Source organism: Stegodyphus dumicola, chromosome 2, assembly GCF_044657685.1.
Source record: "Stegodyphus dumicola isolate Sdum_Otavi_A_Nest chromosome 2, ASM4465768v1".
Taxonomy (NCBI): domain Eukaryota; kingdom Metazoa; phylum Arthropoda; class Arachnida; order Araneae; family Eresidae; genus Stegodyphus; species Stegodyphus dumicola.
In genome coordinates this window covers 215,195,319-215,217,025 of record NC_140769.1, presented here as the reverse complement: position 1 = coordinate 215,217,025, position 21,707 = coordinate 215,195,319, and the positions used below count along the sequence as shown (strand labels likewise).

The window sequence follows — 21,707 nt, the reverse complement described above, 5'->3', positions numbered from 1 at the left end:
GTAACAGTGTTGGGAAGTTTTCTTAGAAGAGAAAATTGAAAGAAAAATGGGTGGAAGAAACTAATTTTTAAACGTATTTCTTATTTATATTATTTTATTCACATATTACAGTCAAAAGTCGTTAATTCGGACACCCATAGTCCAGACCTCAAAGCTACAAACTTTCTGAGCATGCATCGCGTTCACATGCACGTAAGACCTTTACGGCTGCGAATATGCATGTGCGCATGCACGTTTAATGTATAACAGATGGTATAAGCTAAGCTAAAATTATCTAATTCAGTTAATGTTGCAGATTGCGTTGTTCCTTAATCTTCCAATTGGATCCGGCTTATTTTTTGCAGACTGTTAGAGCAGTTTTATAAAAGTAAGCTTGAACTTTCGATTATGTCAAATAGAATTTCTGATATATATTTACTAATATGTAAAGGATCTACAAAGTGAAAGTATGTTTCGAAGTCCATTAAACAAAAAGTGGAATTGCTGCAAAAAATGGATAAAGGCATATCCTTTGTTTATCTAACCATTCCAAAGTCTGTTTATTAATTTCACGCTGCTCTGCGGTGTGGGGGGGAGATGCTGCGGCATGCAATGAATTGGAATTTGATCTGTCCGCACTATCCTTATCTTCAGGGCAGATGTTTTTATTTTATTTGGCTTATAATTCCATACTAAATGTAGTATTTCATCTCAATGTACTCCGTCTTTGATATGATTTAAATCAAATTCCTCGTCATTACAATTCGCTTCCGATAGCGAAGAAAGTGACACAGAGGTTATTGAAAACAAAAAAATTTCGACTGACGAATTAGTCGGTATTCTCGACACAGCAATTATAGGACTTGAACAGCAGAACTTTGTAACTGAACAAGAAATTATGTCTGTTTATAGAATTAAAGAGAAAGTATTATCACACAAAAAACGAAGCAACTTAAACAACTTACATTGAAGGAAATGTTTAATAAAGTAAACAAATAAATATTAAGCTTTTTTTTTATACATTTTGATACCCTTTAGATCATAATTGCTCTTCATTTCATAAATTACGGTTTCATATTTTTAATTTTATAATTTCTGCATGCCACCTTACCAGGTTTAAACTGATGATCTATAATCCGGAAAAATTAATAATCTGGAATCGCCGAAGTCCTGCCGAGTCCGGATTAACGACTTTTGACTGTATTAATTTAAAATTTTCATTTTCTATATAATTTAAGATGCCTCAGTTGTATGCTTCCAACCCTCCCCTTTTTTGATAATTATTCGGTCTCAGAAAAAGTTTGTAGCATTTTTCGTGATAGATGGCATCAGTGGTAAATAACTCAGGAAACACAGATCGCAGCGACACCACTAAATGCACATTAGAGAAATGCGATTCTTCGAGCATTGCTGTATATATTTATTCAGTGTATAAACACTGAATGCAGTGCAGTGAGAGGAAAGTTGTGTACGTTTGACAATGGAGAAAAGTAAGGAAAAATTGTGCTATATTTTACAATATTATTATGACAAAGGCCAGAACTTTGCATAGGCTTCTGAAAAATTTGTGCTGTATGGTGAAGGTACTGTTACAAAACCTTGTGCGCGGAAACGCTCTGCTCCCTTTTGTCCTAGTAATTTTGACATATAAGATTAGTCACGCTCTAGTCATCCAATCACTGAAAACGCTGATGAAATTCTTGCAAATGTCCAGTAAAATAAGCACATGAGTAGTGTCAATGTTGTTATGGAGCTGGAGATAAACCACAAAACTGTTTTGAAACTCTTACATAAACCTAACTACAAAATGCATGAGCTACTTCCAGATGGTCAGACGAATAATTCTCAATCTACTGTGAACAACTAGAGAGATTATGCCAGGCAACTGAAAGAAAATGGCCTAAATTAAATAATAGGAAAGCTGTTGTCTTCTATTGACAATGCCTGAACACACATTTCTTTGATGACTCATCAAAAACTGCACGAGCTTGGTTGGGAAGTAACAATGCATCCGTTGTATAGTCCAGACAGAGCAGGATCAGACTATCACTTGTTACTGTATCTGCAGAATTCTCTCAATGGAATTAGGTTGGTTTCAAAAGAGCCCTGTGGAAACCACAGAAGTTCTTCACCAATGGCATCATGGATCTACCCGGAAGATGGTGAAACATTATCAATAATAATGGAGCATATTTGGTTTAAACAAATTCTATTTCACACTATAATTAAACACATTGAATTTTACACCAAAAATTTTCCCCAGACCCAATATATGTATGAATTCGCTATGACATCATTCACATCTGTATATTTAAAGAGATCCCAAAACAGTTTATTTACAACCAAACACTATATTTAGATGGATCCCAATTTCCTATATCAAGCAAAATTATTTATAAAAACAAAAAACAAAACTGAAATTTAAAAAAAAAAATTAAATTACAAAATTGAATCTACATCATCATAAAAACAATGTAACAAAAATGAGAATTTTTTGCTATCATATGCAATAATCTATTTTGAAATTTCAGTAATGAATGGATAAATTCAAAAGAGGAGATAATCTGCTCAAGTGCTGCTGAGCTTTAATCTCAACTACCATTACACAGTTAATATGAAATTTCAGAAATGACACAGTCTTTTAATCATATAATATTTTATGCAAATAGTATCAGAGTAAAGTAAAACTTTAGATATGGCATACTCTCAGCAGATTTAGCAAGTTTCTTCCATAATGAAGAAAATTAATATGAAGAAACTGAATAATTAGTTATTTAATAATACATTTATATTTTATTTATATAACACTATTCCATTACTAATCAATTTAAATGTTTTCCCTATATTTATTTATTTAACTTCGTCTGAAGTACCTACAGTAACTCTTTGGTAATATTTGTAGCTGTTTTTGTACATGCTCCGAGATTTACATCTACAAATTTGAATGGATATTAAAATTAAATTTAAGTTCCTAACAGCAATAAAAATAGAAATCAATACATTTATTCAAAAACAGCAAGAAACAAAATTAACTATTAAAAAACTAAATCTACATCATCAACATAGTGTAACATATTGTGAACCAATAAGAATTCTATCACATTTTTCATTCGACTTTTTATGCTATTTTTAATTATGTTGCAATTCATTGTAGAAATAATACATAAAATAGTTCAAACAATTAAGCTGGTGTTAGTAAATTTATCTTCTCTAGCAGCTCTATGGATATACATCCTTGTTAATTTCCACTGGTTTTTCCCACTCTCCTGGAAATATAATTCTTCCAAAAGAAACTAAACCCTGCTTTGTGATGATGTAATCAAATTGAAAATTAAACAAAATTAAGATATAACCAGTGGTTTAAAAAAAAACTACAGTAGAATTATAATTTGCTCCTTAAACAAAATTTTATAACATAAAAATATTGATTTTAGTAAATTTCCATTCAACCATAAATTTTTTATACTATCAAAAATAATCAATTCGTTAATTCACGGCTATGCAACATTATATCATGTATACAGCCTAACTATGCTAGCATATAGTTGAAATAATAAAATAGTTTAAATGATTTATTATGGAAAGAAAAAAAAAAAAAAAAAAAACATGTATAACCTGAATCTATTATAATAAAAAAAAAAAAAAAATCAAAATATCCTTCAAATTATTAAGCAATTTAATAAATATTTGGCTTTAGATAATGAAATAAATTTTTAAAAAATATACTAGTTTGTACACTTTTCAGCAAATTACAGTATTCCTATGCCAAAGCACACATTCTAAAAATGCATATCAAAAACACTATCTGCATTAAGAGTAATGATTATGTCCATTTTGACTAAAATGCAATCATATTATGAGTTTTGAATCTGTACTCGGTTAAAATACAATACTAAAGTGTATACTGTAATTTACAGTATGTTTACATAATTAAAATAACAGTTAGTAAACAAAATGTCTTTATAAAATTAAAATACTAATCTTTGTTTCTAGCATTTTGAATCATTCAGTTAAAAACTTGCTAACAGTATGGTCGTCTACAGTAATAGTTGCTATTTAGAAAAGCCATTTTCTCGCTTCGGACTTTTGAGATATTGAGCTGTTCATTATTCATATCGGTATCCTACCACAAAGATGCTGAATCCTTCATGTAAATTATTTGTCAGTCATGAAATTTAGATAATTGCTTACAAAGATGATTTTAATTTGAACAGTTACAAGCTTGTATAGAGGTACCAGCATCTTCATGAAGATGCTCTTAGGCTGTTCTATGAAGTCAGAAAAAAAACAAAGGAAGAATTAAGTTTCAGTTTTGGATGCAGGTCTTCAACGATTAGTACAGTGTCCTGTATAATCTAAACATATTAATCATTCAAAATAAAATATACTTTATTCAAATGTCACTTGTGAAAATAACTCAATTGGCATCCTCTGAAACTCAGTAGCCCTTAGCTTCCAGCCATCCATTAACATAAGCATTGCTTAAAAATTCATTTTATTATCACAAAGACTTGTAGCATTTTGAATACCATTTTCTTAGTCAATAGTTAATACTGAAATATACACCTGAGCAAGTTGGTTACAGATAATCAAATGAAATACAAAATTTTGGTTTGTTTTCTTTTAATCTGTTAAAAATCTAGTCATGTTAATTTATATTTCCTATCGTTTATAAAAAAAAAAAAAAAATTCTCTTATAGAACAGACTTTTGTAAGTTAGCATTTTTCCTACAGAGAAACGACACCATACAGTAATAAATATTTATGTTCAGCTCTATCATGAACTGCAGCATTTTATTCAGTCATTGCCAAAATATCAATTATTATGAAATGTACACCTAAATGTCAATTTATAGGTGGTCTCCTGGAACATAAACAGCACAAAAAACAATTCCCATAACATTACCCCATTAACTTATTGCTATATATATAGTACATATATTATAAAAGGGAACCAGATATATTAACATACAAATTAAAAGTTTTATTTCATCTTCATGACACATATTACATTGTAACCAGTAATTCCATTTAAGAGTATTAAATCAATAAATATATAAAAGACTTTGGTCACAACTGTAATAACTAAATATTTCTCTGTGCCCGCCATATTCCATAGTACAAAAGAAATCCATAGGTTTTATACGAATGTCTTTCAAATGATTACTGATATGCTTTGCATAATTAATAAAAAAACTCTGAAATAAAATGAAATAGAAAATAAGTTAAAATGATTAAGCATCAGATTTTATTTTTTACAATGAGTATAAATTTAATTAGAATTATTATACTTCAATTCATTCTCTATGGAAATCTTACAAACACAAAAACCATCAAATAACCAGTACAACGGTGATACCTATTTTAGTATAAAAATAATTCTACATTGTGCACCTCAGTTTTCATAAAAGGCCAACACCTTTAATAAAAAAGGAGTAGCACCAATATAGGCAAGTCATTCATTTGTCAAAATCTTTTAAATGAAAAATAATTGAAAAAATTCAAATATTAATGCAATTTACATTAATCTTCTTCCTCAGATTCTTCTTCTGCATTCTGTAACCATTCCACAAATTTACGCATTTGCTCCAGAAAAATGCTTTTACCTTTTGAAGAATGTGATTCTTTGTACCACTTAAGGATTGAGTCCTCACTCAAAACATCACGCTGGTAAAACAATAAAACAATTTTCTCAAAAACTTTCAAAAATGCCATATTATCATAGCAATACTCTTGAATTTTCATCAGAAGGGCGATCTCAGCTCTTGTACTGGAAGTAAAGGCAGCAAGAAGTGTAGTGTACTGACGCAAATGTTTGATGGCTTGTTCTTGCACCAATTCTTGACGCTTGTTCCAATCAACAACAGTCATCAAGGTAGTCCACAAGAGGACAGGAACTTCTTGTTCAGGTAGTGCATTTTTCTTCACCTGCTCCTTCACAACAGCTATGATGTCATCAACAGGCACATTTTCTTTCAAAAGCTCACCAACTTGTTGCTGAAGCTCCTTCCTAACATTCTTATTTTCTTGAGCTTTTAAGTAATCTAATAATTGATTCAAACCATGAGATTTAAAAGTTGCGCTTAGATATTCAATTGATCGTTTGCTTGTTGGAAGAAAGTCCAGAAGACGAGAATCCAAGCCTGCCTTTCTTAAGGATGCCCACACAGCTGTGCTATCTTTTTCCCCAAGCCAAGTTTTAAAAACTTCTATAATAAAATCAAGTGCAATACCATCTTTTACCAAATGATCCTGAAGAACTTTAATAAGCACGCCTGGCGTAATTTGGCCTCCAGCAAGTAAGATAGCTGTAACTTTTGCAAGTTTCGAGCGTTGTTCAGGTGTAAATCCTTTCAGGAACATAAACACCTTCTTGAACTCTTCTTCTAAGGTCTTCTCCAAATATTTATACCGTCGGATCAGTTTAGTTATAACTTGGGCATAATTCTTTAGAGTTTCCAAATCTCCCTCTGCTTCAAAAATGCATATGTCAGTTCTTGACGTTTTTGATGGATCGAGATCAGGAGCAAGTGTACCACCAGGAGCCAAAATACCTCCAGCCAATAAGATATCAAAAAGAGCTTCACCATAACGGCGATAATCCAACTTTGAACCAGCTGTGTCTAAAAATTTAGACACTTGTTCCAAGTCGGAGCCTGTTTCACTAAGACCTTGTAATATTGCGTCTCTGAAACTGGCTGGGTCATACTTTTCCTTCTCGTCCCTTTTGCGGGTCTTTATTCGCTGACCCGAAAGTGTCGGTTTCTCGATTTTCTGACTCATTAATCAAATATAATTATTAATAAACAAGCAACCGCAAACGTGGAACCAAAAATTTACAATTTTAACACTGAAATTTATAAATAATTTTCACTGAACTTAACAATCCACTGCCACCATGTGTAAAGCAAATAGAAAGGGCGGTTGTAGTTAAGATTCACTAAACAGTGAAAAATAAATATGAATTTATGCGGAATATTTTGCAATTCGTAATTGCGAAGACACATTTTGACTTTAAATACATTTTTAAACCAATAATAGTAATTATATGTTTAACTATATAAAATTTGAAATTGTTTTCTTTCGCTTCGTAAACATAAAAATGTTGATCTTAAAAAAAAAAAAAAAAAATTACGTAGTGAAAATTTAAATTTATCATCAAAAATATATTTTAATTCAAATGTAAAATAAATTTTGCATTTAATATTACTTCATAGTTATATTTAAGTATTTTGATTAGAGGAGTGAAAAATGACAGTGGAAGTAGAAGTAGTTTTCATCTAGAGAGCTGTCAAAAGTGAATTAACGTAATATGTTTCATTTTTAATAATTAAAATTTGATTAATAGATCTTTTTGTCTATAATAGCCTCTCTACTAGCTAATGATGGATAATCCCGACAACGTTCGTTCTAATTTAGCATCGCTGATGTGTAGACGAGATGTTATTGAAGCCGAACTTATTAATCTGCATTCCCTATTAAGAGAGGTGATTAAAATATAAATTTAATTCCAAATTATAGATATTTGTAAAGTTTGGTAATAAATTTAAGTTTATTGAGTTATCTTTAACGGTAGTGTATACTATATTTTAAACTTGCTCAGGAAATACATCATTAATACAGGAAAATTCATATTTGTTATTGCATTTTTACTTCCTTTTCTTATGTTAAATGTAAATGCTGATTAGGGTAGGTTAAAAGGAGATTTTAAGCAGAATATAATTTGCTTATTTGGGGCAGATCATATCTTTTATAACATTATGTATATTTTCACTCCTTAAATTTTGGATGTCAGAATTATTATTAAGAAATGGGTTTAATCCTAGTATCCGGTTCACTCGGGATTTGGCTACTTTTATGATGAGCAGTAAAAACGGGACATATATGATGAGTAGTAAACGGGTCATTCAATGAACATGTATAGTTATACTTATTATGTATAGTTATACTTTTATGATGAGCAGTAAAAACGGGACATATATGATGAAGTAGTAAATGGGTCATTCAATGAACATGTATAGTTATACTTATTATATACTATGTATATAGTGAAAGCATATAATGTATAGTATATACATAGACGTTCTTTGGGTCATTTTTGGTGTTGGCGATAATTTTCAAAATCGTGCCAAGGCTGCACCGTATACTAGGATTTTAGGCTAATGGATGGTAACAGGTAGTTTGGCGACATTTTGGTAAGGCAATAAAGATTATTAGCTAGTACTTTAGCAGTGTACATGGATAAAGTCAAGAGTGTGTGCAATGCCGTTTTTGTGCAATTCTGGAATTTTTTTTAAGTGAAAATAGGTCGATGTGTACATGTATACCGTGTACGTGGAATTCTTAAAAACGCGGCAAGCAGTTTGCGATTCTGCACTTTCTACCTAATCTTCGTCATGATTAAGCATTTTTGTTTCATAAAAGTTCTAGTATACGCGTAATTAGGCTAGCAGATTGTTGGAAAAATTGTTGAGTAAAAAAAAAAATGCCTTTACTTTGTGAAAACAAAATGGCGTCCAAAATAAAACTAGCAGGTTGCTGTAGCAGGGTTGGTCGCCAAAAAATCGCCAAGTTACCATAATCCGAAGATTAACCGGATTTTACCAAAAAGGACCCAAAGAACGTTAGCCAAATCCCGTGTGCACCGGATACTAGGATTAAACCAAGAAATGCATAAGAAATGTGTTTTGGAAAAGTCTCGAATTTTCAGTTTTTGTAATAACGATGACGGTAAAAGTTTACAATTGGGTGCTCCTGTTTATTGGCGATTCCTTTTTGACGCCAAGATCGGCGCCAGGAAGATCGCGGCCTCTTTGGCACGGCTACTTTTGGCGACTTTATGATAAGCAGTAAAAACAGGACATATACGATGAGTAGTTAACGGGTCATTCCAAGAAAATATATAGTTAAACATAGTGTATACTATGTATATAGTATATATACTATGTATATACACACATAGTATATAGTGTATAGTATATATATAGATGTTCTTTGGATCATTTTTGGTGTTGGCGATAATTTTCAAAGTTGCGCCAAGGCTGCACCGTATACTAGGATTTTACCAAAACCAAAATAAGAAGTCAAAGAATTGCACAAGATCTGTGTCCATGTACACATCAATCTGTTTTTACTTAAAAAAACATCCTGAAATTGCACAAACTAGGCATTGTGCACTGCCTTAAATATGTCCATGTGCACATCAATCTATTTTCATTTAAACAAAATCGGGAAGCTAAAACAGAGTTAAAACTATCGTGGTAACCAGAAGTGAGGTTTCATCGCCAAAATTTTTTTAAAAATGTCGCCAATCGAAGGGGCACCCAATTCTACCCTAGAGTGAACGAGGACAGCTGTATTTTGTTAAAATTTGCTAAAATACTTCACTAGATACAGTATCTTTAAGTCATTAAAATATAACAGTTTGTGGCAGATGTTTGATTTAATGATTGGAAAAAAGGATTCCTTTTTACATTCATGCTTTCTACAAAGGCATGTCTCATCCTAAGCAAATAACTCTTGAGTGCTTTGACATAATCTATTAATTTAACCTCATTTGACAAATATTTTTTATTTCATATTTACAGTTATCATAATAAAAGATCATCTTTTAATAGGCATTCAGCAAACTAACATCCTTGTTCCTTCTTCTTGTTATTCTTGATTACATTATCTTAGTAGTAATCCAAAAGATATACACTTTATAGCATTTTATTCGTTGTCTAAGAACTCTGATTAGGCATACCATAATATTTTCTGCTCAAACTGGGGCAATTGTGGAAAAATACAACAGAAAATGAAACTCGAGAAAGCTACTATCATGATTGAAAAACTGCTACTATTATGGTAAAGAAATTGTTAACAAAAATCAGCAATGTGTTAAAATAAATTTCGAATGATTCAGCATGCCTCATTCAGTAGTATTTATCATTAGTGTTATTAATATTTTTCACTAGTGTTAATTTTCTTAAAGTCCTTGTTAATTTTAATGGCATCAAAAAATGCACTGCAATTTTGTTCACTATTAATTTTGCAGCTTACTAAAGCTTTTACTTTTGGTTTAGCCATTTTACCTCTTTCTGCGTACCATATAATGTTCATTATTGAGAATACTCTTTGGACTGGAGCCGATGTTTTTGGCATGCTTGGAAATGTATTTGAATGGGACTGAGCATTGAAGTGCATTTTACTGTACAATAACTGAAAGCATGTATCCATTTTTCTACACAGCTTCTATGTTTCCAAATTTTATAATAATCTAATCCTACTAATTACGCTAAATATAAGAAATGGATAAACTGATACTTCAGAGTTAACTTTCGCAATGTGACAAAATTTAGTGCAAGTACAACATGTCTTAAGTTGCTAATCTCATGATACATTGTCACTTCTGTACAGCGGACACCAGCCAATAACACCAAAGAAGCTTGTCATTGCACATGCATGAAGCATTAGCAATGCTAGGGCTAGATGCTACTCTGGAATTATTAATTATTGCTATGCTATCTGCTACAGCTTGCAAGTTATCACCAACAAAACTGAGCTTGTGCCACTATCATTTATGTCACTTGCAAAGCCCTCGTGTTATTGCTACATTACTTTTAAAGTGTTACATGAACAGTGTTAGTGAATGGAAAGGTTTGGTGTGACTTTCACAGGTAGATTGCAAGACGTTGTTTTTGTTTGTAAGATGAAAGCACCCATTACATGGGCAAATGCATTTTGAAATTTAGGCGAGCCTGTTTTCTGAATGCCTTAAGGAAGCAAAAAATTCATGAATATTTTTTATAGTTTCAGAACCTTGTGTATGAAGAGGGTGGGGAATACTTAAGTACTTATTATACAATTATACTATTATATATTATAGTTCTTATACTTTATTATTTATTATATACATATGAAATAAAGGTATATAATTATTCTACCTTTTGTTACTTTTGAGCTAAAATTTTTGCACTAAAAGCTATATTCTGTATAATACAGAATGGGGGAAATGAAAGTAGCACGGAGAATAGAGTTACAGGTTACAAAGAAGCACAGCAAAGGAAAGCAAATGAAAGTAGCTCGGAGGAGCGGATATGATTGTTTGTGAATGTATGCATATAACCACACTATTTGATGTGCACACCAAATTATCCAAACCGGTTCATAGCTTAGTGTGGGCTGGTCAGTGTGAGTTGAGCAGTGAAGATGGTGCTCACAGTGAAGCAGAAAGCATTCGTTGTGTAAATTTGTGTTTACAACAAATACATAATATAGTGGAAATAGTGTGGTCAGCTGCAAGTTTAACCCTTTCCAACACGCTATCTTTTAAATTTGAAATTTAAAAAAAAAAAAAAAAAGTAGGCAGTCTAATTAGGCTCAGAGGAGAGTATACAGGTAAAATTTTGTAAAGATAACACCATTTTAATTCTGTGGGTGTGCTGAATAAATAGAGCTTTGAAAAGAGTGCTGAAGCGAGCATTGCTGGGAAGCGCATAATAGAGTAAAAGATTTTGCGTACGATTAAAAGAAAAAACACTAGGTTCTGAATACCGTAGCAGATATAGCATTACCCAGGGTGGCCCATGGGGAAGGCCCGCTATCCTTCCCAAAAAAGAAAGCTCTTCTTGGTTATATGATGATTACAAGCGTATAAATGGGGGGGAAGCAACTTGGGTATATGATATTTACATTTCATATTTACACTTTTGTCTATTTTTTTTCCATAGTGGTACTTTTCGTAGAAGTATAAACTATAAAGTAAAATTAAATAAACATCTAAAACTCAAAACTATCAAACCGTAGCGCTAACAAAACTTCTTTGAGTGAAAGAGAACTGCCCTAGTGAAAAACCAAACAGCTAACTGATAAAATTATCCATGACCTTTAGAAAGTCACCCCAACAATTCCTTAGTTGATAACCAAACTTCCCCCCCCCAAAAAAAAAAAAGATAAAAAAGAAAAACAGGAAATGAAACACAGATGTGGACCCACCTTTCTATTGCAAATGAGCTCATCAGAGAGCTACTGTGAAACAAAGATATAGTTGTTGGTCTGGTCCTAGTGTTTCAGTGATCACATATTGGGCACACCTGATGTTCAATTTTAGGCAAGATTTCAAGGTAAAACTTTAAAACTAATATAGACAAAAGAGATTAGCATACAGTCAAAAAAATAACATAGAAATTTTTTTCAAACGATTCCTTTTATATCCTAAAAAAAACCTGGGAGATTTCTTTGAAAAATTAGGGTCTTTAAAATTGAATGTGGCTAAAGTACATGGACTGGTTTGTGTTGTGCTGCCATCTAGTATAAATAAAGAAGGTTCAGAGTAACCTACAGTAACCTGTAAATCCTTTTTCATTCAATTTTTCTGTGTGTACAGAGGGAACTTTTTAGGTGTGCCCAGACAAGCTAATGGTGTCAAAGTGCCAGCAAAGAGTGCCATGCAATGATTAGTGAGAAAATGGCGTCAGACAGCATCTGTTTTGAACAAGTCGAATAACATTTTCGGACATGTCTGAACACCAGAAAATGTCTCTTAAGTTCAGCAGAAAATGCTTCAGAGTCCTACCAAATCAACCTGATGTCTGTCACAAGAGACGAACATATCACATTAATCATGTGGACAGAATACTGTACCTGGACCTGAAAATGCATCCCTACAGAGTGTTTGTTGGCAGATGCTCCTCAGTGTCTCCAGTTTTCTGAGTGGCCGCTCTCTGAGATAACAATGAATGGCTTGGGCATGGATCGTCTCTTTATTTCTGATGAAGCCTAGTTTCACCAGAGGGATTATGTCAGCTCACAGAATCACAGGTTCTGAGCAGCGAAGAATCGGCATACTTTCCACCAAATTGCATGATCAGAAGGTTTGGGTTTGGTGTGCAGTGTCTGTATGCCGCATTATTGGTTCCACCTTCTTTCATCACACACTGAATTCAGAGCATTACATTTTCACCATTTTTAATTCATTTGTGGCAGCATTAATTGAGGAGGAAAAGATCTACAGTTACTTCCAACAGGATGGAGCAACTGCTCATATAGCCGGCCGCACTTTGGATCACATTTACACAATCTTCACACACACAGTTGTTAGCAAAGGTCAGTCTGGTCTCAGCCCTAGCTGGCCACCCAAGTCACCTGATCTGTCAGTGAATGATTACTTTTTGTGGGGAACTCTAAAGTCTAAGGTGTATTGCAAGAACCCTTATAATCTTCAAAAACTGTAGTAGAGTATTTCGGATGAGATTGCAGCAATTCCTGCAGTCCAGCTTTGATGTGCCTTCAGCAGTTTGCTAACCCAAGGCCCATAAGTGCCAAGAGGTGAATGGTGGTCAATTTCAACATTTGCTATAATCAGGTTAGTACTGTATTTCTTTTCCTTTGCTGTGTTTCTTTGTAACTTGGAACTCTGTTCTTCAGGCCACTTTTATTTGCCCCACACTGTACATATTGGGGGGGGGGGGGTTAAAATGAAATTTCCTACCTCTGTACTTCTTATTATTCTGTATCATAGTCACTGTACATATCCAAGTTGACATCCTCTTCATCAGAAGAAATAATTAAATCTTCCATTGAAACTTTTTTTTTTTTCCAGTAGTCATTTTCTGCACATGTGTAGTACCATTTTGAATATTCTGTCATTATACTTTCAAGAGCTTTATCTCTAATTTGTAATAATTTATCCATTGCCATATCTCTAGCTATGTTTCAGCTCCATACAAATTGCTTTATTTCACTCCAAATGAATTCACTTGCATTAATGGTGCGTTGCAGTGGTATGGGGCAGACATGTAGCTGTAAAATCATATTCTTTAAGTATGGAATCAAATTTATATGAATTTTCGGTACTTTTCCATTTCGCCGGTGCAAATCTCGCCAAACAGACTTTATTGGCGACAACATACAGTATACACATAAAAAATATTAAAAAAAAATTTTACTTCTAAGAATTTTTTTTTATTTTGAAGGCATAAACATTTTAATATCACTTAAAATTTTATAAAAAGTCAATAAATAAAGGCAACAAATTTGTAAAAAGACATTAATTTAAGAATTTATTATGCTTTCATGGTTCAACATCCTGATTCGCCGGTTCATATCACGTGATCGCAAGCGATCTCATCTTACGTAAACTACTCTACAAAAATCTAATGCTCTCAGTAATTATCTACATTAATTTCAAGTTAAATCTTAATTTGGAACACAAGTTTAAATGCAAGAAATATTTCGGTGCGTACAATTAGCTTACTCAGAAATTATGTAAAACTGCAGTGCTTTACTTCGCTAATGCATTCTCATTAGAATTGATGAATTTAACCCTTGTCTTAGAATTGATGAATTTAACCCTTGTCTTTACCTTTTCTATATTTTCAACTTCGGGTAAGCTGCTAAAGTAACTTAGGAAATGGCTGTGGTTGTATCCTAATTGATTTAATTACCAAAAATGGCCTTAGACATAAAACTGAACTATCTGATAAAAATTCTATGTAACTATATGCCAGTATTGAAAGAAAAAATCAATCTGATAAGAAAAAGCTGCGACTTGTTTTGAAAATGAGGTGTAAAAGGATTACCAGCGAGAATATTCCGTTTGGCATCGGTTGCACCATTATTGGCGACTTTATCACTTGCGCCGGCAAAACGGAAAAGTACTGAATTTTCTTTAGGAGCATTTTGTTTCATAAGCTTCATCAACTGTACTTTCCATAAATTTAGAGTAAGCTGAACATTTTTATCAAGTTTCTTTCTGCTGTTTTTTTTTTTTTTTTTTTCTTTCTTTTTCTTTTTTTTAAAACTAATGCAAATCTGAGCATTTATTTTTGAGAATATATATATGGATACTATATTTCAAACTCTTGTGTTTGCTTATATACATACACTACTCGACATTGAAAATGCAACACCAAGAAGCAGTGGTCAGAAAGTGATGAAATTTGGAAAAAAGAGACAGGAAGCAGCAATAAGTGATCTTTATTTCAAAATGATAGTCGGGATACAGAGCGATAACGGCATCAGCTCAGTAGGATGTAGGACCACCACCGACAGCGATGCATGAAGAAACACGCCTAGGCATAGAGTCAATAAGAGTGCGGATGGTGTCCTGACGGATGGCTCTCCATTCCCTTTTAACAATTTGCCACAGTTCGTCTTCTGAACGAGGCAGGGGCAGAGTCTGCAAACGACGTCCAATCTCATCCCATTCAATCCTCCTGACCTGTCACCAATCCAACATCATGTTTGATTAGTGACATGTCAGGAGAGTACGGTGGCCAGGGAACCGTCTGTATACCTTGCTGAGCATGTTGGCAGATGCGAGCACTGTGTGCTCAGGCGTTATCCTGCTGAAAAATTGCATAGGCAGCCCCTGAAATTAGGGGATTGCCACCGGCCGCAGTATATTATCCAAGTATTGTTGGGCCATCATAGTGCCCTGAATACAAACTAGAGGTGACCTGGAATGGTAGGCAATAGCGCCCCAAACCATTATGCCACGTTGTCGCGTGATGGGGCGTTCCACAGTTACTGCCAGAATAGATCTGTCTCCACGTTGATGCCACAAATGTGTGCGGTGACTGTCACTGGATAAACAGAAGTGTGACTCATCAGAGAACATGACATTTCGCCATTCTGTTGTGGTGATGGCGATAAGGAGCGCGCCTTGCGCCCTCCGATAAGTGTGGCAACCCTAGAGGAGAAGTTTCTTACGAGTAGCGAGCAGAGCGAAACAGGCAGGCTGTCGGGGAGTATGCGCGATGTTCCTAAATAAAGTTTAATTTTTATTGTGCACTATGTCTTGTTAATATTATATTAATGCAGTAAGAACATAATCTGTGATATGGAATTCGAGGATTGGTGGTAAAAACATATAGGAAATCCAACCATAATGGTAACCTGGACTGTGTTAAATCGTATGAACAGTTCTCAAGCACTTTCGGTTTTGACTACAAGCCATCACTCAAGATCTCCAAACCAGAAGTAATGGATTACATCGATTTTCATCCTCCGGATCACAGATGAGTAGTAATTATAGATCATTTTATAATTCTGTTTTCTACTTATCATTTAATTTCATTTTCTTTAGTAAAATTTTTGCTTTTATTTTGGCTTAAAAACCTTGCACAATGTCTGATGTTCATGCCGTCCAAATTCCGGTTTATAACCGATCAGACCCATCTTTATGGTTTATTATGTGTGAAAGTACCTTTGCTCTTGCCACCCCCAAACCTATCACAGAATCCATTACTAAATATAATTATGTAGTTGCTCATCTTCCTCCAGATATTGCATCAATAGTACGAGATTTACTTATGAAACCAGACCCTATTGATCCATATGCAAAGCTTAAAACTGAGTTAATAAATCGTTCAGGAGAATCTTCTCAGCAAGAAATTCGCCAATTATTATCTGGAGAAGAATTAGGTTCTCGAAAACCTTCCGATTTGCTTAGAAATATGAAACGTCGAGCAGAATCTTTAAATGTTCCTGATAACTTAATATTAGAATTATTCCTTCAACGTTTGCCTTCGACTGTTCAGTCTATTTTGGCAGCGGTGTCCAATTTAACTGTAGATAAAGCTGCAGAAATTGCCGACAGAATTTTAGAAGTAAATCCAACCCCAGGGACTTGTGCCGTTTCTCGCACAGTCGATCAGTCTCTTGAGGATAAATTATTTAAACAAATAGAAAAATTAAACAAACATATTGATCGCATTTCTCTTTCTCGTGGTCGCTCGCCAAATCGCGGAGATCGCAATAAGGAAAGAAGCAATTCCAAAAGGAGAGATTATTCTGTTTGCTGGTATCATAGACGTTTTGGGAAAAAGTGTAGAGATGACAAATGTACAAAACCTTGTTCATGGCAGGGAAACGAAACCAGCAAAGAATAGAGGCGACTTATTCTTTGCCTCAAGTTTCACGTCGCCTGTTCGTTCGTGACCGTAGAACAAACCTTTCATTCTTGGTCGATACCGGCTCTGACGTGTCCTTACTTCCAGCAAATAATTCTCAAAAACGGAATTCGTCCCAACAAACACTTTTCGCTGCTAATTCTTCTACTATTCATGTTTATGGTCAAAAAACACTTTCTTTGGATTTCAAATTAAGACGACAGTTTACATGGACTTTTCTTATAGCAAATGTTAGTACACCCATTCTTGGAGCAGATTTTCTCCATTTCTTTGAATTGGTGCCTGATCTCAGAAACAAATGTCTCAAAGATTTAAAAACGCATTTTAAAACCGTCGGTTGCGTGAAAAATGCAAGCATTTATTCAGTAAAAACTGTATTTAATGATACACCATATCACAAAATTTTAAAAGAATTTCCTTCAGTTACTAGATTACCAGATCCTAACCAACCTGTTAAACACAACACCGTTCATTATATCATAACTAAAGGTCCACCTGTGGTTGCAAAACCTCGTCGGTTAGCCCCAGATCGCTTAAAAATAGCAAAACAAGAATTTCAAACTATGATGCAATAGGGGCATTTGAGACCTTCGAGCAGCAATTATGCATCCCCACTTCACATGGTTCCAAAAAAGGGAAGTCTGGAATGGAGACCTGTAGGAGATTATCGAGCATTGAACGCTCAAACAATAAAAGACAAATACCCTATTCCATGCTTAGCCGATTTTACTGCTGCATTGCACGGTACTAAAATTTTTAGTCATGTCGACCTGATTAAGGCATACCATCAAATACCAATTAACCCAGCCGACATCCACAAAACCGCCATATGCACACCATTCGGTTTATTCGAAAGTACCCGTATGCAATTCGGCTTATGCAATGCATCCGCGACTTTTCAACGTTTTATAGATGAAGTCACACGGGATTTAGAAGGTGTTTACATTTTTGTCGATGACTTGCTCATAGCCTCTAAAGATTCTGAGGAACATTGCAGGCATTTGAAAGCTTTATTTTCCAAACTTCAGGAATATGGACTTTGCATAAATGTTTCAAAATGCACCTTTGGTCAAACATCTATTGATTTCTTAGGTTTTCACCTTAGTGAAAACGGAATTGAACCTCTTCCTGACAAAGTCAAATGTATTTTAGATTTTCCTCAACCTACCACTCTCACTCAGCTTCGCCGATTTTTAGGCATGTTTAACTTTTACAGATGTTTCATACCTAAAGCAGCACATATTCTTTCTCCTTTAATAAAATTGTTAGAAGGCTATATTAATAAAAAGAAATCTCGTTCTCGTGTTCAGGATTCATCCCCACAATTAAATTGGAACGAGAATGCTGAACAAGCCTTTATTGCTGCCAAAAATGCCATTGCTCAGGCTACCCTTTTGATACACCCTATTCCCGGAGCCCAGCTAAGCATCTGGGTAGATGCCTCAGACGTCGCAATCGGCGGCACACTTATGCAGTTGTCTCAACAAACATGGGAACCTATAGCATTTTTCTCTATGAAACTGAATAAAAGTCAACAGAAATGGTCCGCGTACGATAGGGAATTATTTTCTATTTATTCTGCAATTAAGAAATTCCGACACATGTTAGAGGGCAGAAATTTTATAATTTATACGGATCAAAAACCGTTAATATACGCTTTTAAACAGAACCCTCATAAATGTTCACCTCGACAATTGCAACATTTAGATTTTATTTCTCAGTACTCTACTGATATTAGGCATGTGCAAGGTTCAAAAAACGTCGTTGCTGACGCTCTTTCAAGAATCGAAATTGATTCCATAACAAAATCTCCATTTTTGGATTTTAAAAAATTTTCGGAAGCTCAACGGCATGATCCGGAGGTACAAGACCTTCTCAAAAACAACACATCATCTTTGAAACTGGAATTTAAACCGTGCCAATATTCTGATGGTAATATTCTTTGTGACATATCAACGGACATTCCTCGTCCATTTGTTCCGAATTCCTTTCGCAGACTCATCTTTAATCATCTGCATAATCTGTCACATCCAGGAATTGCAGCTACTACGAAGCTTATTTGTTCTCATTATGTATGGCCCGATATGAAACGTCATATCAAAAATTGGGTGAAATCCTGTGAATCTTGCCAAAAATCGAAAATTACTAGGCATACTAAAGCACCACTGGGCACATTCTCTCTTCCTGATGCACGTTTTTCAGAAATCCATATGGATATCGTCGGACCGTTACCTCCATCAGAAGGCAATGTGTACCTTTTAACTCTCATAGATAGATTTTCCAGATGGCCTGAAGCCATTCCCATCCCGGATATGAAAACGGAAACCATTTGCAGAGCCATCTTCAACTGTTGGATATCTCGTTTTGGCTGCCCATCGATCATAACAACAGACCAAGGTTCTCAAATGAGTTCCCCCTTTTTGCAGAATTCACGCGCATTTTGGGTACGAACAGAATCACAACAACAGCCTATCATCCAATGTCAAACGGCATTGTTGAATGATTTCATCGACATTTAAAATCTTCTCTCAAGGCTCACGAGACCAATAACTGGACTGAAACACTACCAGTTGTTATGCTTGGTATTCGGACAGCCGTAAAGGAAGATCTACAGTCATCTTGTGCTGAACTGGTGTACGGCACAACTCTCAAGCTGCCTAGTGATATGATAACGTCATCTAAGATATCTCCGTATGACACACAATTTATCACGAATCTTAGGCATAGAATGCAACAATTGAATCCAATAGCAACATCTGCACATTGCCAAGAAAAATGTTACGTAAGTGCTACCTTAAAGTCGTGTACGCATGTATACTTACGTGTCGATCGAGTAAAGCCACCTCTGTGCCAACCATATACAGGTCCGCATAAAGTCCTTTCTAGAACGGACAAAACTTTCACAATTGATGTTAACGGTCTGAAATCTACTGTGTCTATAGACCGTGTGAAACCAGCCTATTTGCTTTCGGACTCTAATTTGCCTGAACTGAAAACAAATAAAGACTTAAAGACAGTTCAGCAGAATAAATCTGCAAACGAACTCTCTAAGACACAAACTGTCACCAGATCGGGAAGACATGTTCACTTCCCTAAGAAACTTGCTTCTTACATAACAATTTAAAACATTTTTTTTAAATTCATATCTTAACATATTTCTTGTTATTTCATGTTTATTATATGTGTCAATACCTTGTTATATATTGAATTTCATTTTGATCTTTTCTAATTTTGTAATCATGTAAAAATACCCGACAGTACGGATACTCTGAGATAATTTCATAGTCGTTCCTTTGAATAGCCATTAAAGGAACTGGGGGGAAACTCTGTGGTGATGGCGATAAGGAGTGCGCCTTGCGCCCTCCGATAAGTGTGGCAACCCTAGAGGAGAAGTTTCTTACGAGTAGCGAGCAGAGTGAAACAGGCAGGCTGTCGGGGAGTATGCGCGATGTTCCTAAATAAAGTTTAATTTTTATTGTGCACTATGTCTTGTTAATATTATATTAATGCAGTAAGAACATAATCTGTGATATGGAATTCGAGGATTGGTGGTAAAAACATAACCGGAAATCTCCATACTGTCATGCACATCACTCCAGTCCATCATCATTCTAAACGTTGGCATCTATGCCGTGGGGTCAATGGCAGTCTTCTTAACATATGCCGTGAGTGCAGGCAACGTTCAACCAATTGACGGGAAATGGTTCTGGTCGACACGGGAACATCCAGGGTATCTTGCACATGCTGCAGAATCGCAGTGCAAGTCACTTGTACCACGATTCACTCTGGCTGAGGTCACCATGGCTGCACCTGTACCCCTCCTTCTTCCCACATTTCCTTGTTGCAACCATGTTTGCCATAGCCGATGTACCGTGCTCGCATTCGTGTAGGTATCAGCTGCTATTTTACGTAAGGACCAACTCGCCCTTTCCAGTCTGATCACCTTATACCCCTCGTAAAATCGTCTGTCTGCTGGAAGTACCTTCGTTGATGGCGACCTGGCATTCTCCGCTATTACACGTATCATCGATACAAAACCAAGTTTTTTCAATAATTTGTCTGGCAGAAATAACGACACGAATATTGCCCATTTTGCACGTTCCTTCCCTTATATCTTACTTCACGTGCGTCGGAGAGCTGTGCGTTTCACATCATTTGCAAAACTCAGTGACGTGCGTCTGCTCTAAAATTTGCATAAATTTCTGACCACTCCTTCTTGGTGTTGCATTTTCAATGTCGAGCAGTGTATAAATACTGTAAAACAAACCCGAAGGTTTGAAATACAATGATGACAGCATCGCTGAATGACATAGGGACTTTCCCTCCCTCGGATGTATCTTTCTAACAAAGAGAGCACTTCTCGCAGCTTATACCCCTTTTGGACGAATCTATGTATTTTGTCAGAATGTCAGTTAAGTTTTTGTTTGAGACAGTCGAACTATAACTGATACTGTTTATATCGTCATGCCTGCATGGGAATGCTTGACAAGTGACAGCTTTCTGACAACCCCAGTTGCATTGTACTAATTAACTATGAGGAAACTTCTATGAAGAAAGTGAAAATGCAACAGAGGCCATATTATACCTGAAAATAATCAAGGTGAGGTGTGTCTTCAGATAGTTCTGATGCAGAAAAGGAATCATGAGCCAAAGGAATCATGGCAAATGAATAGAAGGAACATGGGTGTTTGATTTAAAATGTCGAGCTGATAAACTCATCAAAACATGCCTTTTAGGTTGTCAAACAAAGAGATGCTGCAACATTACAATGATCCGGCAACAACTAATACTTAGTTCAACTATCATGAGTGGTGGCCAATTAGGATACGATCA

General features: G+C 34.9%; 2 protein-coding genes across 3 annotated transcripts in view; one reads left to right on the top strand and one right to left on the bottom strand.

The window, feature by feature from the left end:
- Positions 1-4,942: 4,942 nt before the first annotated feature.
- Positions 4,943-6,896, bottom strand: kra (basic leucine zipper and W2 domain-containing protein kra). Its single transcript, XM_035368364.2, has one exon. The coding sequence runs from the start codon at positions 6,760-6,762 to the stop codon at positions 5,503-5,505; it is 1,260 nt and encodes a 419-aa protein (XP_035224255.1). The 5' UTR covers positions 6,763-6,896; the 3' UTR covers positions 4,943-5,502.
- A 350-nt stretch (positions 6,897-7,246) lies between these two features.
- Positions 7,247-21,707, top strand: part of LOC118196877 (26S proteasome non-ATPase regulatory subunit 9) — a 40,958-nt gene continuing 26,497 nt past the window's right edge. The window contains exon 1 of one of the 2 annotated variants that reach the window (XM_035368363.2): positions 7,247-7,466. In XM_035368363.2, the coding sequence (XP_035224254.1) occupies positions 7,362-7,466 (105 nt within the window). In that variant the 5' untranslated portion in view covers positions 7,247-7,361. The remainder of the gene's footprint in view (positions 7,467-21,707) is intronic. The other variant, XM_085811739.1, reaches the window with a different exon arrangement.